The 23394-nt window shown below is 33.4% G+C and overlaps 3 protein-coding genes across 8 annotated transcripts; 1 reads left to right on the top strand and 2 right to left on the bottom strand.

The window, feature by feature from the left end:
• Positions 1-1368: 1368 nt before the first annotated feature.
• LOC108217620 (UPF0481 protein At3g47200) lies at positions 1369-4124 on the bottom strand. Of its 2 annotated transcripts, XM_064091324.1 has the most exons (3): positions 3858-4117; positions 2528-2967; positions 1393-2440 (listed from the first exon to the last, which is right to left on the bottom strand). In XM_064091324.1, the coding sequence occupies exons 2-3, from the start codon at positions 2965-2967 to the stop codon at positions 1441-1443; spliced, it is 1440 nt and encodes a 479-aa protein (XP_063947394.1). In that variant the 5' UTR covers positions 3858-4117; the 3' UTR covers positions 1393-1440. The 2 variants fall into 2 exon arrangements, with proteins under 2 accessions (XP_017245948.1, XP_063947394.1); XM_017390459.2 differs by having other exon boundaries at positions 1369-2967; positions 3858-4124.
• A 4907-nt stretch (positions 4125-9031) lies between these two features.
• LOC108216604 (F-box protein At3g07870) lies at positions 9032-11829 on the bottom strand. Of its 4 annotated transcripts, XR_010291557.1 has the most exons (5): positions 11753-11822; positions 11652-11722; positions 10071-11350; positions 9421-9516; positions 9036-9233 (listed from the first exon to the last, which is right to left on the bottom strand). XR_010291557.1 is itself a non-coding variant. In XM_064092709.1 (3 exons), exon 3 carries the CDS (start codon positions 11324-11326, stop codon positions 10121-10123), a length of 1206 nt encoding a protein of 401 aa, XP_063948779.1. In that variant the 5' UTR covers positions 11327-11350; positions 11652-11722; positions 11753-11822; the 3' UTR covers positions 9732-10120. The 4 variants fall into 4 exon arrangements, 2 of the variants coding, with proteins under 2 accessions (XP_063948779.1, XP_017244898.1); XR_010291556.1 differs by having other exon boundaries at positions 9032-9516; XM_064092709.1 differs by lacking the exons at positions 9036-9233; positions 9421-9516 and having other exon boundaries at positions 9732-11350.
• A 4722-nt stretch (positions 11830-16551) lies between these two features.
• Positions 16552-20101, top strand: LOC108216580 (uncharacterized). 2 transcript variants are annotated; one of them, XM_017389373.2, is made up of 2 exons: positions 16552-16676; positions 18940-20101. In XM_017389373.2, the coding sequence occupies exon 2, from the start codon at positions 18947-18949 to the stop codon at positions 19904-19906; it is 960 nt and encodes a 319-aa protein (XP_017244862.1). In that variant the 5' UTR covers positions 16552-16676; positions 18940-18946; the 3' UTR covers positions 19907-20101. The 2 variants fall into 2 exon arrangements, with proteins under 2 accessions (XP_017244862.1, XP_017244863.1); XM_017389374.2 differs by having other exon boundaries at positions 16561-16676; positions 18945-20101.
• The last annotated feature ends 3293 nt before the right edge of the window (positions 20102-23394 follow it).

The following is a 23394-nucleotide window of genomic DNA, read 5'->3' as shown; positions in this document are numbered from 1 at the left end:
AGGTTACACTGATATTACTCGTGTTGTGTATCTTGCGTTTAGCAAAACCTAATCTCTGTGTTTATATAGTATACAGCTACTACAATTACTAACAAGATATATTCTATCAAAAACAATCTTTTCTATGTATTCATACGTGATAAAATATCTCTCTAGAAATAATCTCTTTTAGTGTCAATCTTCTTTCTTTCCTTGTCAAACTCGATCTCTATATACTGATTATACCTGATACTGACCAAATATCCGCATACCTACGAGGTTTCATCAGTTTCTAATGCAGCCATCAGTTTCTGTCAACTGCAATATTGTTCCTTGTCGCTTCATTGTGATGATGTCCTGATGCATGAATGAATCTTCCTATGTAACACATTTATTTTAGGTTTCCATGAGAAAGCTCAGTCGTTTCATTTAAGAAACTTAATTATTTAATTAGCAAGCCGCTGAGGACGGAGACTTGAAAGAACGAGTTGCAGACATGGAGACTCATAGACACGACAGACAAAGTAAAAAGATATTGTCCAACATCAGAGTTTATATTATTAAAATTTATAACAAATAATATAATTTTATTTTATAAACTAAATAAATAAATATAATATAATATTATATGTAATGTTATATTCGCAAAATTGGATACAAGATTTTGTACAAAATGATATGATAATTAAAGTGGAAAATTTAAATTGGTGCTATTAATAATATATACATTCATTACAATCAAAACTTAACACATATCATTGTTTTTGTCCCTAATTTTGTGATTGAAATATTTTTGTAATACTATATAAGCAAAAATTACCAAAAATCTCAGAGGGGCCACGGCCCCCTCTAGACTCCCCCCTCCTTCCATGACCGGAGTCATACATATTTGGACTTATCACGAGGCTTCTGGCTTTTTCCGCCATTAAGCCAACTTGTACACTCTTTTGTGTAAAAAGCCAGAAGTACTTATAAGAAGCTGAGAATGCTAGTTTTGTTTTAGGACTTCTACTTATTTCCTAAACAGTTTAATCACTTATAAGACCTACACTACAAAAAAAACAGCATCATATGATAGTTTTCGCCTGTTGTCTGAACCCCTGCAAAACCGTGGTCTATCGAGGCGCCGTCTGATACACACATCAGACAACGGTGCGGACCGTTGTGTGAGATTGAGCAACACAACAATTTACATGTAATAAAGTGTTGTGCAACACCCTGAAACAACGTGATTCTTAAAGAAAATGTAAATACATGTCTCATAACAATAGTCATTTTTCTATTAATACCATAAAATTAATTAATTTATTTATACATATATATACCTCATATATATATACTATTATAAATTTTGGGTATCTTGAAAATGGATAAAATAATCAATCGAGAAAAACTTATATAATTAAAATTATCACTAAAAGAATATCATTATAAATACAGATCACATGGAATTTGCAACGTTTAATGGTATGGAGGATAATAAGCTCGCACAGTGTAGAAAGTCTGCAAGAGAGTCAGAAGTATGACAAAAAAAGCAGTTAAGAATGCTATAAAACTCCATGTATTTCCGAAGTAATCACGCTTCAAGTCCTTCAAAGATTTTTTCCATCTCAACCATGTAATACTCATGTATCCTTTCATTCTGTACCACCTCCATAAAGGGATTTCATAGTTTTCAACCTCATTGCACAAATCTCTAAAATAGAAGCGCTCAGAAAGAACTTCGCGACAGAAACTTGTAAAGAAGCCTGTAAGATCCGGATGTTTTGTTGGATTCTGTAGGATGCCTAACCGTTCAAATATATCTGCATCTTCTCGGGTACGAATCAACGTGCTCATGAGTATGACGTATGAGGTAATAATTTGTCCGCCACTTCTGGTCTGCTCTAAAGCAATGAGATTCCTCAATAATGAGACAGTTGATTTGTCTATGATGATTGACGGGATTAAAATCAATCCCTTGTCGAATTGTATGTCGACTATGCTCATACTGTCTGATCTCTGACGACGAGCAATCTGAAAGCCGGCCTTGATCAATTCTGTTGAACATCTTTTGAATCCCCATGTTCCGTAGGTTAAATGTAAGGGTAATGCCCATGAGGTGAGGTTGCAAACTTTGCACAACACGTCGAGTATATGACTGTAGGTGGCATCCTGGATGTTACTGTCAAGTTCAAAAACATTTATACGCAATATTGGAATATGGTGGAAAAAACAGAGGATGTGCTGTCGAAGAGATAGTTCCTGTGTTCCACTGAATATTAATCTCTTGGAACTTGGCATTATGTCAAAAAGCTTCTGCAGAATGAAGTACGGGATTTGGTTCTCTAGTCGCATTAAATCAAATGTCAGTGAAGTCACCATCGTGTAATTACCTGCTAATGACTCAAATTGGACCTGATCCTCATGGGTTGATGGGATATGATGTTCTTTGAACTTTTTAATGGTCATCACATTGCACCTGTAAAAGAGTTCGAGTATAAAACAAGCATCAACGAGCAACATCTCAACAAACTGATGCTTGTCTAAATTGATATCTTCAGCATACCATGCTCGAGCATCTTGTTCCAGTCCTGATACAACTTCACAACATTTATTCAAGGCCGATATTTGAGCGGATTTTTCATCGTGCACACCCCCTAACTCATTGTTTCGAATGTTTTTTGTGTCTGTTTCTACTACTCTATCGATATAAGCTAACATATATCTCCATTTCAGCTCCTCTGTAGCTCGTAATGCAGGCGTGGTTAGATGAAAAGGACCAATGCATACCACTTGAGGAGTGTATACTCCAGGTTGTGTTGCTCGGAGTTTTGTGGGAACTCTGTAAGTACTCGAGTCGTGTGGTCTGCTCCGCAGCAGACCTAGTGTGCCATTAACAGCTCGGACCCATTCAGAATACTTCTGTGCATTATGCTCAGAGTAATTCTTTGTTATCCTTCCTTTGAAACTGCTGGTTCTTGTCTGCATTTCTATTGTTTTCTGCATCTAATTCATTGATGTGAACATATTAAAAGAAAATCCTGTTTGGTTGGAGACTAAGGAAAGAAATGAAAATTCATGATCAAATCTCTGCTAATAAAAGCTTATAAATCCTCTTTTGTGGCTTCCGGAGGCTGGCCAAGAAAATCAGCATTCATTACAAATTTATAAGATTAAGCTCTAGTTTGAATCCGTATTCCGTAATACTCCCTCCATCCCCTTTTACATGTTCCTTTTGAGAAAAAACTTTGTCTCAAAATACTTGTCTCATTTCTATTTTCAAAACATTTTTTTGAATGTTTTCCCAAATAATACCTTTTGAATACAAGTTTTAATGTTTGACTATCACACATATACATATAAATCAATTTAATTTAGTGTACTTATCATGGGTAAACAAGAAAACCAAATACTTAATTAATTTTTTCTTAAGATGCGTAATTTTTTTTAAAAGGACATGTAAAAGGACGGAGGGAGTAATAATAAAAACAAACTCTAGTTTGATTTGGAATGGAGGAATTAATGAAAACTACGTGCATCTACATCTGGCCAATAAATAAAGTCTTATCAAAACACGATAACACCAATGTCCTGCATATTCAATACTAATTTAGCCAACCATTTTAGTCAATACCGTCGGCTAGTTTGAAGATATCATAAGAGGGTAAGGGATTTCAGGGCACGAAAACGCAAACCACACAAATAATTTATATATCTATCCAACAAGCCACAAATTAGCAAAAGAAATGGAGTAGAAACATTTAGAGCCACATGTGCACAAAGATAATATTACCGCATTATAATGAAGATCAACAGTGAAAGCAGGTAAATGTATATATGTACCAACAATTCGGAAGCTTCAGAGTCAGAGATTGAGAACGAGAACGAAGTGGTACCTGATAACTTAGTGAAGACTGAGAGTGAAGATATGTGGTTAGCTGATATATATCGATATCTTGACCAAAACTTCCTGATGGTCAACTAAAGCGAATACATATGCAGAGCTTTATGAATTGCATATGTTTAATGTTTTCGAAGTCAACTCAAAGTCCTTTCCCCAAGAAATCACAAGGGGAAGAAAAATCAGCTCATCTCGAATCCCGGTGCAGGACAGGTATGGAGCCGCGAATAGCATGTAAAATTACCATCAATTTGACTAAGGCCATAAATTAACAGAGTCAGATTGAGTTTTATTGAGTTCGAGTCGTTTTTTTATCGAATCAAGTCAAACTCGATTTTTTTATCGATCTTTTTTTTTTCCAACTCGAGTTCTTCACCGACTGAGTCGAGTTCTAATTCTTAATGACTCGAGTAGAATCGATATCGAGTCGATCTACAAATATTTTATCATTTTTTCGTTTTGAGACTTTTACTTCATCACACACTTAAATAATAATAATAATAATTAAAATTTTCAAAATAAAAAGAATAGAACCAAAAATATGAAATTATAACTTATTAGTGATTGATTATAATATGGCATTCGGTTCGATGAAGGGTACCCACGAGTCATTACCACATATACCCGTTCAAACTTATTTGGAATTATATTTTATACATATTCAAAAAAATGCTAGTAACATGGTATTAAAATTTGGATTTTGTATTATGAATTTGTGAGCCAAGTAACCTCGAGTTGCACAGTACTAATATTGGATTTTACTTATGAACTATTTGATGGAGTAGTGTTAAATCAATCATCACACTCCTCAGTATATTATGAATTAATTTTAGGGAATTTCACAAAAATGCCCACATGTGGCCATAAAATTTGCAAAACCGTCGGCTGCCTCAAATTATTGCACAAATACGTTATATTAATACATTTGCACAAAATATTTGCATAAATACGAACACGATCAGTCGTCATCTATCTTCTCTTCTCAGTACATACACCATCACCAATCGCTGCTTCACCTCTCTAGTGTCCTTTCCTCCACCTCCTATCATTCTTACCTCTATTTTCTCATGTCACAATCCATCAATCATTGCCGCTCTCTTCTTCGCTTTTTTTCAACACCCAACCCTAATCTTGTCATCAATCGAACAACGCACCATGAAGGCGACTTCTTCTCCTAGCGGCAAAATCACCACCGACTTTTAACCCCTGACGAAAATGGGAGTATAAACCGGAGGCGACTAAGTATGGAGGATTTGTTTTGATTAGCCCTGACTTTAGTCTCTGGGCATTTCAAACATAAGGAAGATGTTATACAAGTATGTAAAATTAGAGATAATGTTTGTTTTGAGTTGATTTTAGAGTTGCTTTTGTTATATTAATATGACCCCGCAGGGGCACTCTATTTTCAAATACTTGCAACCTATTTTGCAATTAAAAATAATTTTTAGCAGATTTTTTAAAAATTGCATTTGTGGTTGCATATAAAGTTGCTACGAGTTGCGGATATGGTTGCAGATGCAACCACCGTATTTTTGCATTTTTTTGGAAAATAATATATTTGCAATTTGTTTAAAAAATAACAGTATTTTTGCAAAAAAATCTTTTTAATATGGGTATATATGAAAAAACTTCTTAATTTTTTGTGATCGTCTAATTTCAACTTTTAAATTAAGTGATTTTGTGTATATAGTTTATCAAATTGAATTCATATGTATCGAGCCGAATTCAAGTTCGAGTCGAATTAGATTGAGTCGAGTCGGACATTTAACAAGCTTGGGTCGACACATTAAATTTATTGAAAATGTTTGGTTGATCAAACTTGAACTTATTAATGAACCGAACCGAGTTGAGTTTTTTATTGAGTCAAGTCAAGTTTCTCGGCTCGTTTACGGCTCTGAGCCTCTAACCGTTAGGGCAGAAAAATAATATTGTAGGAATATAATATTGTAAAAAAGAGAAGATACGCTTGGATCAGACAAATCTGTACTTGAAAAATATATGTTACTAATTTCAAACCAAGATACTAATGATCAAATAAAAAATCATAATGCAAGTCACTAACAATTAGATTAATACACACCAATCACATTGATCAAAAGATAATTATATGAAAAATCATAAAAAAATTACTACATGCAATATGAAATTAAATAAAATAGGCCATCATTCACTACTCACAATTTATTAAAATAAACCAAATTAAGATTTTTGTATATATATGATACAAATATTTATAATAATTTTATCCCTTCCAATTACTTAGATTGTTTCGCTTTGATAGTTGATTAACCGAACCGAATCTTCGTATCTTCAGGGCTATACAAGACAAAATTGTTTTAGGTACATTCACCATTTACTACTACTGTAGTACTCTCTCTGTTTCAAATTAGATATCCACTATAAAAAAATCACACAATTTAAGAAAAGTGAATATTCACAAATTAATTGCATTAAATGATCAAAATATGTCGAGTGATATTGATCTAGGAAATATAAATAAAAGATATGTGGAGTAGAATTGATTTTGGAAATATGATTCTGCATTGAAAGTTGAAGTGGACAAATAATTTGAAACAAAAATTTTTCTTGAAAGTGGATATTTAAATTGAAACGGAAGGAGTACTATTTTCTAGACAACTTGTTAGGTACTGCTCATTTATTATCTAGCACAGTTGCCGCGGAGGAGCAGTATGCATAGATCCATCCGTTTCAATTTACTTTGATACCAGTAGAAAAAGTCAACTATTAAATGGTACTCTCTCCGTCTCTTAATACTTTTTCTGTTTGCTTTTATCACGTTTGCTAACATACACTTTTGATTATTAATATCTTTAATTTTGTATTAGTATTAAATATAAAAACTTCACTGTATTAAAGTACTCATAAATACGAATCCAACAAGATCACTCATGATTATATTTAGTCTTATAAATTAGACGTAAATTAGTAATTTGTGTCATGTTATGAATAGTCCCGACATATCAAAGAGGAGAAGCTTAAATAAACAGAGGAGTACTGTAAACAGAGAATTTTCCCCAAACAAAAATTACTAGCCAACTTGTTGAATCCTGATGTATTTCACTTTAACCAGCTTTCATAAAATACAATCATGTTTATAACACTGATCACAATAACACAAGAGAAAATTCATCCAGACAACCCATGCAGCCAGACGCTCGGAGTTGCAAGAAAACAACTATGTCATCTGCCTCCAATGAATCCCACCTTAACAACCTTAGACTGTGATTACTTTTCATGTCTGCCTTAGGTAAAGGTAAAGGCAAACTCAAGTTGCTCTCTGTCTCTGATTACTTTTCATGTCTGCCTTAGACACGTTTGCCAACGCACACTTTCTATCGTTAATATCTTTAGTTTCATATTAGTATTGAATATAAAAACTTTGTCATATTAAAATACTCATAAATACGAATCCAATAAGATCACTCATGACTATATTTAGTCTTATAGATTTCGCGCAAATTAATTATTTGTCTCATGTTATGAACAGTCCCGATATTTCAAACGAGTAAAGTAAAAAGAAACGGAGGGAGTATAAAAGAACACCTATGTCATCTGCCTCCAATGAATCCCACCTTAACAACCTTAGACTGTGTTCATTTGGATGTAATAGAATGAAATGAGAACGAAGTGAAATTTGTACTCCAGAGAAGGTGTGATTAGAGAAAATGACTATAATTTTTATTACTTCGATCATTCCATTCCAACTATTTGAAATAGAATCTAACCCACATGTTTCGGAAGGAATGCTCATTCGTTATGTTTCGGAAGGAATGCTCATTCGTTGTGTTTCCCTGTAATCTTCATCATAAAAATTTAGACTCACTCAATTTAGTCACTATTTTCTTATAATTTCTTCTTTCTCTATAAAATTTCTTTATATTTTTCCATTCCATTTTATCCGTGTCCCATTCCATCCAAGTGAACGCAATCTTAGAGTCTAATGATGCCTGATACACAGAATATAGAAACCCTGTAATGGGTGTAAAGCATGGATAAACGATGTGAATCCCTGCATTCACATAAAAATTCAAGTGTTATGTTTTTCAGCTATAAAAAAATCGTAGAAAAATTGTTGGATCAGTCGATTGTCATGGACCCCGACGCCTAAGAAAATTGAACTAATTCAGGGTAGAAAGCCAGTAACAACATAAATATTCTGATCCTGTTTGGAAGTTAATTTGAGACAAAATTAGAGGTTTGGAGTGTTTTAGAGATTTGACCACTAGAATCCGCTAATATTAATGTTTGGTAATTAGCGGATTGGAATAGATGTTTGGACTCAAAGAGCTAATTTTGAAAAAGCTACTTTGAGGAGCTTTTTGGGTTAGAGGTTTTGGTTTGTGTCAGAAAAAGCTAATAAATCAGCTATTTACCAAACAGTTTTACGAGAAAGAGCTAATTCAATCTGCTAGTCAAAACATCTACTCTAATCAGCTAGTCAAAACATCTAATTCAATCCGCTAACAGCTAACCGCTAACCGCTAACCGCTAATTCTCAAACATGGCCTCTATCATAACCAGAGACATTCTATTACGGAATGTGGTATTCCCACTCAAGGTTGCAGGATTCTATCATAACCAGAGACATTCTATTACGGAATGTGGTATTCCCACTCAAGGTTGCAGGCCCTTGTTAGAGTGCTGAGGATGGTTGATGAGGAAAAGAAACCAGAAACGAGGATACATATATAACTCGAGGCAATGGGTGCGCAAAGCAAGAGAAGATTGTAAAGTCTTTTAAGAATGTGGAGAGCTGGTAATCTACTGTTTTCAAATAATTGATTGCAGGCATTACTTTAAATACTTGCATCTACCAGTCAAAGGAATACATTTCGACTAATGTTCATACTTAACATAGATAGTTAATTTTAGCAAACTCCAACCCCACCAACCATTGCACGCTGCTGGTTATTATCTTAAACGGGAGTTCACTATTCTAACAAGGATATCATAACAGATTTGTATATGAAAGGGCTATAAACTTGTCATGAGAATTTAGTATCTAGTCCAATTGAACAAGATTGAATTGCACACCAATCTCCTATGTACACAAATAAGGAAGGATTAGTTAGCATATATATGGCTAGCAGCAAAATCTACAAGTCAGCCAGTATAAATTTACTAAAATTGAAATTAGAGAAAATAGTTAATTCCAAGCTACGATATTGTACTAATACATAATTATATATTAGCGGAGTGATGGGTATCATATGATGGCTGGGCTCCAAATTTGCAAGAACTTGCAATCATTCAAGATTTTAATTTTGACTAACCTAGCAGCTCCAAAACAAGTGTTTACCATTGTCCGGTCACTGTTATACTGCTCCTTGTCATGATATGACCTGTACAACTAAGTGGCATGAAAATGTACAAAGTTGTTTAAGATAAGAAAATCATATTGCTAACATAGTGTATAGATATGGAACGGATTTTTAATCAACAATGAAACAACTCAGAGTCTGATGGTAGGTAAGGGATTGAAAGAGAACTTCTAATAGATATTTGTCCAAATTGAAAGTCTTAAGCTTGAACTTTACCAGTTTATCTAACCGAAGAGTCGTACCATGGAAAGAATGATCCACAATTTACTTTGATATCCTAGTTGTCCAACATCATTGGCATATTTACTGTCACTACAGAAACCACCAAGTTTATCAGCTTCCACTGCTTGATATTGTAAATATTATAAACTCTCCTTCTCATCTCAAACTATACTGCTCACAAACTCAGAATTCATTTTTTATCAGATTAATCTACAAGTCCAATGTTCTTAAAATTGAAAAAGTAGATAAGAATCTTTGTTCAACAGGCATTCATGTTTTTTCTAAATCAGAGCAAGACAACTATATAAACAATCTTTATATCATTACAAATATTAAAATATCGCCAGAATTCATTACAAAACCCACAAGTATGAAATGTATGATTCATTTTTTAAGATTCCCTATTTTACCAATGTCATCATTTTTTCCAAATTCTAAAGCAAAAATATGATCATGGGATGTGGTATCTCAAGTCATAATACATAATTTAAACAAAAAAACATTTGAACAAACAGTCTTCTTTTGTTCATTTATCTATCTCCTTTTGTACTTCACAGTGAATTGGTGACAAGTAGCAAACTGTCTCTTGGGTAATAGCTACGCCATTATAAACGTGTCACAAGAAAGATGGGTTCAAGTTGTACCTCATCGATCCTCTGTTAAGTGTTTCCAGGCTGAGAGCATGTCAGCATCTCTAGCTCAGAGGAACCAGAGTTTCAACATATGTACAAAAGCCAAGAAAACTAAAATTTTCGAGATATGGCAGGTTCTTTCTTGCCCCAGTGCTAAGATTATAAGAAAACACATTCCTCTTCCCACGTAGAATCTCAATCATTAGCAAAAGATCACTTCTCCAATATCCCAATGGCCATAGAGTTCCAAGAGACTCTTTAACAGAAAACTGCTTAGTCCAGGAATCCTTGACCCCATAGCTATTCATTACCCATATATCATATGCCACCCCATCCCTTGGTTGATGAGAAACAATATGGGAAAGCAAATCATTTATCAGAACAAGTTTACCCCCTTGTCTGCAAGAATCCAACACAGTTATTAGTCTTAACTGCTCATCTTTAAGGTCAAATGACACTATAGCACTTTGACTGTCTTCGTGATTTCTCGGATCTATAGCAAGCCAATGAAATGCTCCTTTCAAAAACACAGGAGAAGATTTCCGAATTTCAAGTGGCAACACGGGCTCTTCCTCCAGTGACATATTGCTGTCCGCAGAACAGAGCAAGGTACTTGCTTGAAAAGTGGTCCAACAATCCTCACTCATTTTAAACACCTCCATTTGCATCACGAACATGTCATCTTCATCTGACATGGCACCAGAATTTTCAGCACTATGGTAATATACAATCCTTACAACCTTGTAATCATTAGTTTCAGGTTCGAAACCAAAAGCTTGAACAATGTTGACCCCTTTGCCCAAAGCATCGATCTGGGGTTTGGGAAGATACCTATTTTGTTTCGTAACAGGATTCCACAACAAAATATAAGATGCACATCTCTCATCAGGGGCTCTCAGGTCAACACAAAACAAACCATTGCAGCTACCAATCACAACAAACTGACTCGTAATCGGATTAAGATGCTTCACATACGAAAACGAAAGCTCAAACTCATTATCTTTTGAGCTCTCAACAAGCATATGATCAGTGAAGCTTCTATCCCTATCTTCCTCATCAAAACTAAGAACCGATATAGAACAAATATCAGCATCAGTCGTGGAAGTGGCACGATTAAGATGGCTAGTAATGAAATCGGGGTTTCTAATCAGTTGATTAAATCTTTTGCACACACATTGACAACTCAAAAGGGTTCTTGCAGGTAGTCTTGATAAGATATCACTTAAAGTATCCCTCTGCAAATCATTTATCGACGTCTCCGACTTCATTTCAATATGGAATTCAGCAATCAACTAACAAAAAGATAGCCAATTTTAGTAAAGCCCAACTCTTTAAGCTCACATGGTAGATTACAAACACTTGTGACTCCTAAAAATTATTCAATGAATTCAAAAGAAACAACAAATTAAAAAACCCATATGGGTTTTCAAGATCTGCAGCAACAATTGTATAACAACACTATCTGATTAGTGATAAGATAAAAGAACTTCAGTTAGACATAAGAGCAAACATATACTGGGGATTTTTTAATTTGAAGTGAGAAAATAACAAAAATAACAATAAGAATATAGTGAAAAAGAAATTAACACCTACCACAGGGCCCTGTGAGACTTGCAGAGATCACAATACAGATATATTGAGGTGAGATTTTTGCTCAAAGATAGGATTTTTTTCAAAACCATGCTCAAAAATAGTTAAAGAAACATGTCCCCGGCCCGAAATTAACATTACATAAGAGCGGCTATATAATAATAGCATAACATAAGCGTGGCTATCTCCACGACTTAGAATAAAATAAATGGTTTTTATTTCTAAAATAGCATATCCGTTCCAACGATTTGTTCTATATTTTATCTAAAAATGTTAGTTTTGTAATTATAAAAAAATATAATAATTTCCTCCTATATCTATCCCCTCTCTTGTATCCAATATGATACTTACAAAACATTTTATATCGTTTTATATGTTGCTTCATAAGACCATTTCTTAGGGACTTCTGAATAGGTACTTAAATCCAAAAATAAGGAGTATGAGAAAAAATAGAGCTCTAAGAGGCTTTTAGAGCAAGTTCAAGAAATGTTTTATATGACGTCTTAAGTTAAAGTTTAGATCCTAACAAAAACAAGTTACTCCCTCCGTCCCTTTTTATCTGTCCATTTTGGAAAAAAAAAACACATACCAAGGAATAATTGATTGTATAAACTTTTTTATTAAATACCTCTAATTAATATCTTGAAAATGGTGGAATACCTCTACTTTATGTCTTGAAAACATGAATTCAACCAAGTTTTAAATAAGTCAAGTCTTGAAAATTGAAATTATGGAGATATATTTGAAAAATTATCATTAAATTAGTTTTGAAAGTATAAATGGACAGATAAATAGGGACAAATTTTTACTTCCAAAGTGGACAGATAAATAGGGACGGAGGGAGTAAAATTTAAGACATTTGATAAAAAAGGAAAAAAAAAGATTAACTCAATAGTGTCCTAGTGAGGCCTCATAGCATCTCCAAGAGTTTCGTAATAGGCTCTTGAGTATAATATAAAAAATATGGCTCTTAGTAATATAGTGTAATTTTAAGAGTGTCAACTCCAACTAGGGCTGAGCAAAACGGAACCAGAACCGAAGAACCGAACCGAACTGTGAAAATTCGGTCCGGTTCGGTTTTTTTTTTCCAGAAATTCGGTTTTTCTCGGTTTTTCGGTCCGGACCGAATTAAATTACGGTTCGGTCCTGTCCTTTTGAAAAAAATTCGATTTCGAACCGAAAGAACCGAACAATTTATATTAATAAAATATATATAACTTATACGGATACGTTTTGCCTAGCAGACAGCCAAACATCCAAACCCATTTCAGCCGCCCCCGCCTAAACCCTAACATCAACCTAGGGTAGAGCGGATCCTGGTTCGGTGCGGTTTTTGGATAAAACCGCAACCGGAACTGCATGCCCTCGGTTTTAGAAATCGAAAACCTCAACCGCAACCTCATCCGCGGATTCGGTTTCGGTTCCAAATCCTCGGATTCGGTTTTTATCGGTTCGATTTCGGTTATAAAACCGCATGAAAAAAAAAAGAAAGAATAATTATACATGAATAATTAAAATTTAAGTAAAAATTATGCATCCATCCGAAGTTTACATGAATATTAATACTACTGATACTAAAGTGCAAGACAACCTAATTTCTGAGTTCTGCTCTGCAGAGACAACCTCAGGTGTATAGTGCATGAGTGAATTCAAACAGTGCAGTTTTTCTAGTTAAACCTCAACTTAGGATTGGTTACATTTTATCAGTATTCTGTAATCTTGCAGAACAAATGTCTAAACTTAAATTTTGCAATCAGCAAGTTTGAAGAATGCGACAATGTGTAACACGAACTAAAACTATTGGCTTAATCGAAAACAGTAATCAGACTAAGCACAAGCCCAAGTCCAAAATATCCCAGTAATTCTATATTTTTAGTAAATGTATATGTAACTTTGTATTGTTAAAATTTAAATCTTACTATAAATATTATAAATATAAAATATTATATATATAATATTTTAAAAATCGGATCGGTTCGGGTTTTTTCGGATCGGTTCCTAGCTATAACTGGAACCGCATAATTGGTTTCGGGTTCGGTTTTTAAATTTACGGTTTCGGGTTCGGTTCGGTTTTATAGTTTTTAGCGGTTTCGGATTTATTCGAATTTTTGCTCACCCCTACATCTACCCAGTAAGTCAGTAACCATTAACAAAGCACAAGGAGTAATCAGTGATTCAGCATACACGATTTATAATATCTATCCAAATATCTGTAATCAACCATCGGAGACTGATGCTCACTGATGCTTGGAGACTGATGCTCGGAGAATAAATGTCTGCAGCCTGCACATCAACAAACTGGCATCATTCCACGCTTATTTCAAACTGTAGCCTGCAGTTGGTTTGGTGTGTGAACTGGATTTTAAATTTGTAAGACTTGTTGTTTCATTCTTTTTGTAGAAAAATTCGGTTCTTACATGAAGAACCGAACCGAACCGTATTATTTCGGTTCGGTTCCAATTCGGTCCATAACATAATTTTAGTCCGGTTTGGTCCGGGAAAAAATGCTAATGCGGTTTTCGGTTCTTTCGGTTCGTTTCGGTGAACCGAACCGACCGAATGCTCAGCCCTAACTCCAATAATGCTCTCTATATTCTCTCACTATTGTATATTTAAGTCATATTTAAACCCAATATGTCAACGATTCAAATTCATGTAGTTGAGGGAATGCTTTTTTTATTATTAAAACAAGTTAAGAGCTCTTAATTGAGGGGAGATAAGAGCTCTTAAGTTTTTTAAAAAACACTAAAAGCCTCTTGAAGCTTAATTTTTGATCATTCTCTTTATGTCTTGAGTTAGGAGTCTATTTAAAAGTCTCTGGGAGATGCTCCCATATCACTAGGACAAATCAGGCACCTCTCTCCTTGCTCTATCCTATATTTTATAAGACACACATTCTCTTCTTTAATGATGGAAGAGCACCCTTAACAATAAAATATTAAATATATAGTTAGGATAAAAAGACACATTGTTGGAGTAGAATTTAAGTAAATATGTCACAGATCACTCGGACGTGATTTTTTATATTATTTTTAAGCCTTGAGCTAGGACATTGTTGAATTTGTTCTTAGTGGCTTCTAAAAATACTGGGAGCCTCTTCTCTCTCCTCTATTTTAGGAGCCACTACATGACTCTTAACTTAATTTTTATAATAAAATATGCACCCTTGCCCATCACGGTGGAGTTCACATAAAAATAAAATATAATGTGAGGAGTGAGTATAAAGAGCATTGTTGGAGCTCACACTCCTAATAGTGTACTAACTCGCTAGGAGCATAATATTATATATTATATTTTGAAGTCAACTAGGAGACTATTGGAGATGCTCTAACAAAATATAATATTAATCTACTAGATCCTGATCCCCAGCTATTGATTGGTGGGACCTTTTAAACAGAAATCAATTTCTCGGCCGTTAGATACAACAACCAACAGCTTGGATCCTGGTCCCCAGCTATCGATTGGTGGGGAACTTTTATATAGAAATCGATCTCTCGGCCGTTGGATGTCGCGAATGGCTGAGATTAGGGAAAAATATTTTGTCGTCTAGTGGTTAAAACGCGGAAGACGTGTAATGTCTAGCGCTTTTTTTTTTCTCTTGCTAGATGGCAAGATTCTTATAGAGCGTCCACCACTAGAGGTTAGTATATTGAAAATTTTATTTCTTGCCTATGATTCTTTTCGTACAAGTTAGTTTTCATGGATACAAATCCTGGATCCACTGTTACACACGCGCTTGCACACACACAAATATATATGTGTGTGTGGCGTGCGCGTAAACACACACATATATACATCTCAATGAACAAAACTTGTCTTTATAAACATATTCTATACTACATTTTCTTATGTTATGAAATAGAACAACGAGTTCATTACTTGTTTTAAAGCGGAGTGTCTGTGTTTAGGTTGTTATAAAAATGAGAGAACAATAAAATTATATTAAAGTAGAGTAAAACAACGGCTAGAATATTGGGCATGAGCTACAAATTTATTATTTTGTACTAGAATTGTTAGTGTACAAAATTAACGTTCTAATATTTTTTATCATGATGTTCAATTGTTATCTAATAGCACTAAGTGAAGAAAATATCACCTTGACATGAAATATTTATTTTCAATAGCAGAGTTGAACTAATATAAAATCTGTTAATAGTTGGTGTTTAGCAAGATTCAAAATCCTACTATGAACATAAACATTATGTTGCAAAACATCATAACCAATACTATAGAGTTCTTTGTTTATTTATGAGCTAGCCTTACATATAAATAATTAGAAATTAATATCACTTAATTTTTATTTTTTATCTTAATAAAAATAATTAAATATATCTTAGATTCGATTATCTTGTTTAAAAAATCTATAAGTAAAAATATAATTATGATGAAGATGATTTATATCTCTACATGATAACTATGTTATTCTACGTGATAACTATTAAATATATCTTATTTAGTTATTTATATATTCAACAAACAAAATTTTTTATCTGATAATGTAATTTCACATCTAAATTTTTTAAAAATATATATTGACAACATGACAAGTATGTTAATTTACAGAATTTACCTTTCTTAAAATACATTTACAAAATGAGTATATTATAAAATAATTGATACTGAAAATTATCATCTTTTTTTCTTTGAGAATAAAATATTATCAAATCTTGATAATTTTAACTACACTAAATAACTAATACATAATCACCAATTAATGATTAAAAATTTACAAATTCATTTAAACTGCAGAATCACTAATTATACTAAATTCTTTAAATGTAATCAAAATTGTAATTGTTCTCCAAATAAAATATCAATACATTTTTAATATTAGTAATATCGTTTAAATGATATACTATTTACTCAAAAAAAAAATAAAAATGATATACTAGTACATTAAAAACAGATGGTGGAGCCCAGCTGTTATAACTTGTATATACAGTGCATATTTCTCTAGAAGCTTCTCAAGTGAATTGCACTGTAACCGGCTTTTACGATCACCGACGGCGAACTTCCGGCGACTCCCAGGTATGTTCATTAAACACGCCCTTTTCTTCTACCCAATTTTTTTTGTTTTGATTAGTTGCGTTGCGGTCGGGTACTAGACTACTAGGATCCGAGTAGGGTTTATTGAATGGGTCGGATTTCTTGTTTAATTCCAATTTGCAATTGTTGATCAATCCTTTTTAACTGTTGTAGTGTGAAATGATATCAATTATTGAACTAGGGTTTGAATTTAATTGTGAAGTGTAATAAAACCCCTGAAATTGAAACCAAGTAATGATCGAATTGTCCTGCTCCGATGCTATTTAGATTATGCATTATCTAGGTGCCGTTTGGATGATGGGATATCAACATGGATAACGGGACTGGGAATGAGATTCTAATGCGTATTTGTATTGAAACCTCATTTCCATTCCTATTGACGGGGTTGGAATCCCATGATCCGAAGGGCCCCTTGGTGTGTTAGCGTTATGCGTGTTAATGTAACACAATATCTGGAGCTCTTAAATCCTAAATGTTTTTAAGATATGTATTTTTTCTGTTGATGGCCAACTAATTAGTTAGTTCTAGTTTGATTACTTTGTAATTATCTTACAAGTGTATGCCTTGATTTCACTAAATAGAGCTTACTTAAAAACTATTTTTGACTTTAAGCTGAAAATTGTTATGTTGTTTCTGTAATAAGTTAGAAGTTGGCTTAAAATTAAAGATAAGCCGGAAACTGAGAAGTTGGTAGGATGTACTTTCTTGATCAACTTATTTTATATCTATTATTTTTTAGTAAAAGTTAATTTCAACACTAAAATAAATAACCAATCAATTTTTTTGGTTATTATTTTTTTTTAACTCATAAGTCAGCTATGATATAGAATTACCCGAACAAACAATTTAAATTTAAGGGGAGGACTTAACACTTTAAGACACTGTAAGCCACAAGTCATTATTTTAAATTTAAGCAACGGGCTTCAAATGCTCGGAAGATGTGGAGGGATAAACAAGAAAATATGTGGCTTGAGTAAACCATAGGCATATAATTTTGTTTCATGTCTATTAAATCTTCAAATAAAAGCTTTTTTCATATTTTTATGCATTTATTATGGCTTTTTTGTTGTATTTGTGTTTTAATCGAATTGATTCTGTTAATAGCCTATTGGTCATTCTATATGCACACTACCATCATTTCGTATTTAGGTTCTGGCATCTTGAATAATGTTAACATTTTTGGGATAAACTTATAATTTGAAATTGTCGGTATTGAGAGAGAGAGATAGAAAGAGTGTGTAATATTTAGAGAGTGAGAGAGGGCACTTGCTTGGGGTACTTGTCTGAAGTACGTCGGTGATTTAATGAATGCAGAAGTTGAAAGCAATTACTTGGGGATACTTGTCGGAGGTCCATTGGTGATTTATTTAATGCAAAAGTTGAAAGCAAGTAATAACAGGGAAGGAGGGGAGTAAATTTTTTCACTTCTTTTTATTCGTGGTGACAGGGTACGGGAGGGAGTGAATTCTTTTTACTTCTTTCTTATTCGTGGGGAATAATCTTTTTAATTTTGCATCGAGCTTAAAAGATAAAAGTTATTGGTTCATTCATTTGTTACTTGAGCCAATTCATGTTGATCCATTCGAATAACTGATTCTCTTTTATCCTCAAACAAACTGGGTACTCTATACTTGACAATTTCCCATTCTTTCTCAAAATTAAATACCTATTTAACGGAGCTTACATCCATTATTACCTAATTGGGCTAATTGTATTATAAAATTTTGGAGTCTCCATTCCTATGTATTAAAATTCAAACAAGCAAATATTAATTATTTTGGGGCGGCACTTGTTTTTGCTACTTGTTCATAGTTATTGGTGGGGTTTTGGCTTTGGCTTTTTTGGCCTGTATGGAGGGACGTGCAACTTTGTATCTATATTTTTCAGCATTTCTTGAAATGTTTTATGGTTATATTAGTTGCAGTCAGTTGAAATGTATATATAATTTCGAAACAGGTTAATTATTAAATGTTGTTAGTCGCAGTCAGTTTGAAATGTGTATATATAATTATGGAACCAGGGAGGATATATTGATTTAGTTTTCCTGCAATTTAGAGGTTCCTATAATGAATAAGCACTATGTGGATGTTTTTTCTTATTATAATATATTTGGATGAATCTTTACTGGATTGAAAAGTCACTAAATATTAAAATTATCTCATCTAACTTAAGTGGATGACTATTGAGCTTATAATGGAACCAAAAAAAGTCACCCTTTAATTAATTGAATTGTGGCCATTTGCAGTGCAGAAATGGGAGACGCAAAATTTATGCAGAAAGATGATACAAGCTTGGAGACTACGAGGGCAAGATTCAACAGTGTCCTCAAAAGACATGGGGAGCTAGCTGAGCGTCTCTCCAGGGACTCTGACAGGACTGTTTTTGAGCGTTTGCAGAGGGAATTCGAAGCTGCTTGTTACTCCAGAACTCGAGAAATTTGTTTAGATGGTGAGGAATGGAATGATGGATTATTAGCCACCATAAGGGAAAGGGTTCACATGGAGGTTGAGAGTAGGGCAGTACAATTGCCTGGGGATCCAAGGTCATCACCAAGATCTCCTCTTGCTGAAAAGATCACCTACAAAGTCGGAACAAAGATGCTTTGCTGTCTTGGTGGAGCAAGGATCGGCATCCGGTATGAGGCATTGTTTGGTGGATATGTTCGTGAGTATTACCATTGTGTGCTTGAAAGCAAATCATTTCTTCAGAAGATGACTGTCCTCGAACATACAGTTCCGTTTTTCCTGCCGATACAGAAAGCAGAAAATGATTTGCTCTCTTCAAATGCGATAAAATTTATAGATCATGTTGGCGAATTGTTGCAAGCTTATGTTGACCGACGAGAGCAGGTCCGCCTTATTCAGGAATTATATGGTAATCAACTAAGAGAACTTTATCACAGTCTTCCCTATGACATGGTGGAATTCATGCTAGACGATTGTGATTGTAAGATAACTGTTGGTCTGAGATATGAGAATCTGTTGTCTATTTTACCAACTAGAGCAAGCGTATTTGCATGGCCTGTGAAAAAATCTTCAAGTGCTGAAATAATGCGGAAAGGAAATGGAATCTCAGAAAATCCTGATGTACCGATGCGGCTAATCTATGCGGAAGATGCGCTGCGGACTATGAGTTTGCCTGAAGCATATGCAGAAATTGTGCTGAACCTCCCGGAGGAGCTTTCTGAACTAAAAGTTCAAAGGAAACTCTGATGTATTATCCTCAGAAAAAAGTCAACAGAGTAGAAAAAGATCAGTGGGTGTTTGATTGTCTAATAGAAGACATCTTAGAACAATTAGCAAACAGGTGTGTTAAAACATGTAAGAGCAATTAGTGTTTCTGACTTCTTGCACAACCAGTATATTATGCAACCAGAGAGTTTATTGTGTGTGGCTTTTAAATTATCAGTTTATGACTATGTGCATGTTTGGGGTACATAATTGGTGATTGACAATTGAATTCTATATCTCCGGGTCAACTTACCTGGCTTCTCACATCCTCCATGATTTATGTTAGGTTTTTACATTATCTTCTGTTGCTTTGCTCTAGGTGTTTTTTTTTTTTTGGGTTTGGTGTTGGGGGGGGGGGGGGGGGGTTATTTACTGGCCTGATAAGATAAGTTCTTGATCCGAAGTAGTTTTAGTTAGTGATCAGATGATGCATACCGGGGGCTTATAAAAACTCATGAGATAAGTAGTTGATCTGAAGGAGATGGTGATGATGGTGATCAAATGATGCTAAATGATTAAACGATTAGGATCTTATCATTGAGCATATTCGTAATGACAGGTAAGAACAGGAACGGTAGATCATTTAAATATCCGTAATGACATCTTCATCAATTATAATTGTGAATGCTGATGGCTCTACAAATGCTATCAATTTTATTTTGCTTAAACCATCTTGGCAAATTTTCAGGGAGCTCAAACTTGACAATTTGGGCTTCTTCATCAAGCTATATACAATAATTACAACTGCAAGGAGGAAACCATAATTAAATATTGGTAAAAGACTGCAAGTAGTTCGTGGTCAGATATACAGATATATAAAGTAATAGTTACAAATGCAAGGAGAAAACCCATAATTAAATCTTGATAAAAGCAGATATATAATAGTTACAACTGCAAGGAGGAAACCCATATAATTAAATCTTGATAAACGCATGTAAGAAGTAGTTGGTAACTGGATGATGCTGAACAATTAAGTTCTTAACATTATACATAGTTTAATCTGTTAGATAGTAGCTTAGTTAGTGCTTAGCGACTTGTCACAATAGACTTTTTGAACTTTTTTTTATGATATCAAATCGATCTAGCAGGTCGTAGCGATCCTAAAATTTTCTACTTGTAATCATGCAATCAACTCATTTCTCTTCTTTTTCCGTAATGATATTTTCATCCGTTATAATCACTACAAGAAAAACCGGGTATTTTTGACCGATTATTTTTGACCGGCTTATTTTTGACCGCTAGCAGTCAAATTTAAAGTCAACTTCATATGATATCAAGTCAAGGTTAAAATTGACCGACTATTTTTGACCGCTTTCATATTTGACCAAAACCAGTCAAATTTAGCACCGGTCAAATTTATCCGGTCAAATTTAGTATGCGGGTCCCCAAAAAAATAGGAGGGAAAATTCTCTCTAAAATAAATTAGGGCTGACGTCATTAATTTTGACCGCCTTCGGTCAAAAATGAAGTCAGTCAAATTTAACTTTGGGCGGCAAAATTTCCCGCTTGAAGTGGTGGAAATTTTTTGAATAATAATTGACTAGTTTCGGTCAAATTTATAAATTTGACCGCTGGCGGTCAAATTTATCCTTCCCAGATCTAATTACTTTCATTACATGTTAAAATTTAATTAGTTTAAATTTTAAATATTTGTAAATTTTTAAATATGAATAAAAATATATTTATTTTAGGCGTGTGAAATAATTTAAAAATTTTAAAATTTAATGTGCATGACTTTGTAAGAAATATTCAATAAGAAGTACAACTCCTTAAAATGCGATTCATTCCTAATTAATATAATAATTTTTTGAAATAATTTAATCAACGATCCAACCGTACGGATATTAACATATGTTGATTTTATTCATGTGAAAAAATAATTAAAAGATTTGAAATTTGACTTGCATGACCTTAAAAGAAAAATCCAGTAAGAAGTCATACTCCTTAAAATGAGATTGATTCCGGATATTAACATATGTTGATTTTTTGAACGATCCAACCGTACGGATATTGAGATATATTGATTTCAGTCATGTGAAAAAATAATTAAAAGATTTGAAATTTGAATTGGATGACTTTATAAGAAATATCCAGTATGAAGTAATACCCCTTAAAATGAGATTTATTCCTGATTAATAAAAGAAAAATTATATGATTCTTTCAACGATCCAACCATAGGGATGTTAAGATACATTTATTTTTGTCATGTAAAAAAATAATTAAAATATTTGAAATTTAACTTGCATGACTTTATAAGAAAATCTTGTAAGAAGTGCTACTTCTTGAAATAAGATTCATTCCCATTTAACAAAATTAATTATTAAAATGATTTTTTCAACGATCCAACCGTACGAATGTTCAGATATATTAATTATAGTCATGTGAAAAAATAATTAAAAGATTTGAAATTTGACTTGCATGACTTTATAAGAAAAATCCAGTAAGAAGTACTATTCCTTATAATGAGATTCGTTCCTGATTAACGAAATAAATTATTAAAATTACTTTTTCAATGATCCAACTATACGGATGTTATGATATATTAATTTTAGTCATGTGAAAAACAATTTAAAAGATTTGAATTTGACTTGCATGACTTTGTAAGAAAAATATATTAAGAGAAGTTGTAATCCTAATATAACATTCATTCCTGATTAACAAAATAAATTATTAAAATTATTTTTTGAACGATCCAACCGTACGGATGTTCGAATATATTGATTTTAATCACGTGAAAAAATAATTAAAAGATATGAAATTTGACTTGCATGACTTTATAAGAAAAATATATTAAGAAGTACTACTCCTTAAAATGAGATTCATTTCTGATTAACAAAATAAATTTTTTAAATGATATTTTCAACAGTCCAGACATATAGATGTTAAGATAATACTATTTGAATTTAGCACCTTTTTTTTAGTAATTTAATTAAATGATTATATATTTATTTTGCTTTTTTTGAAATTAATCTACTAAATTTTTTTGACCAAAATCGGTCAAATTTACATTTTCGACCAGCGATGGTCAAATTTACATTCAAATAATTCGAATTATTTTGTGAGGGAAATTTGCCGCCCAAAGTTAAATTTGACCGCCAACGGTCAATTTTAACTAAATTTGACCGCCAGCGGTCAAATTTATTGCCATGTCAGCAATCCGCGTGAAACACATCTAATGGTCCTTATTTAACATACCAACACAACAATCCAACGGTCTAAAATCATCACAACATATCCTTATCCTATATATACATACAAACACACATTATAACCTAAATACACTCTCCATTCTCCAAATCTCTCTCTCTCTCTCCCCCTCCCCATCTTCATCTCCATGACTCCATCTCCCCCTCCCCATCTCCATGACTCCATGACTCCATCTCCCCCTCCCCATCTCCATGACTCCATGACTCCATCTTCACCTCTTCCCCTCTTTTACATACACATTCATAACCGTATATATTTATACA

Source organism: Daucus carota, chromosome 4, assembly GCF_001625215.2.
Source record: "Daucus carota subsp. sativus chromosome 4, DH1 v3.0, whole genome shotgun sequence".
NCBI classification, from domain to species: Eukaryota; Viridiplantae; Streptophyta; class Magnoliopsida; order Apiales; family Apiaceae; genus Daucus; species Daucus carota.
The sequence above is the reverse complement of the archived record's forward strand: the minus strand, read 5'-3'. Positions and strand labels throughout refer to the sequence as shown.

Excerpts from the sequence above, each read along its gene's own strand:
- LOC108217620 (XM_017390459.2), bottom strand. The coding sequence starts at position 2,967 with ATGCAGAAAACAATAGAAATGCAGACAAGAACCAGCAGTTTCAAAGGA.
- LOC108216604 (XM_017389409.2), bottom strand. The coding sequence starts at position 11,326 with ATGAAGTCGGAGACGTCGATAAATGATTTGCAGAGGGATACTTTAAGT.
- LOC108216580 (XM_017389373.2), top strand. The coding sequence starts at position 18,947 with ATGGGAGACGCAAAATTTATGCAGAAAGATGATACAAGCTTGGAGACT.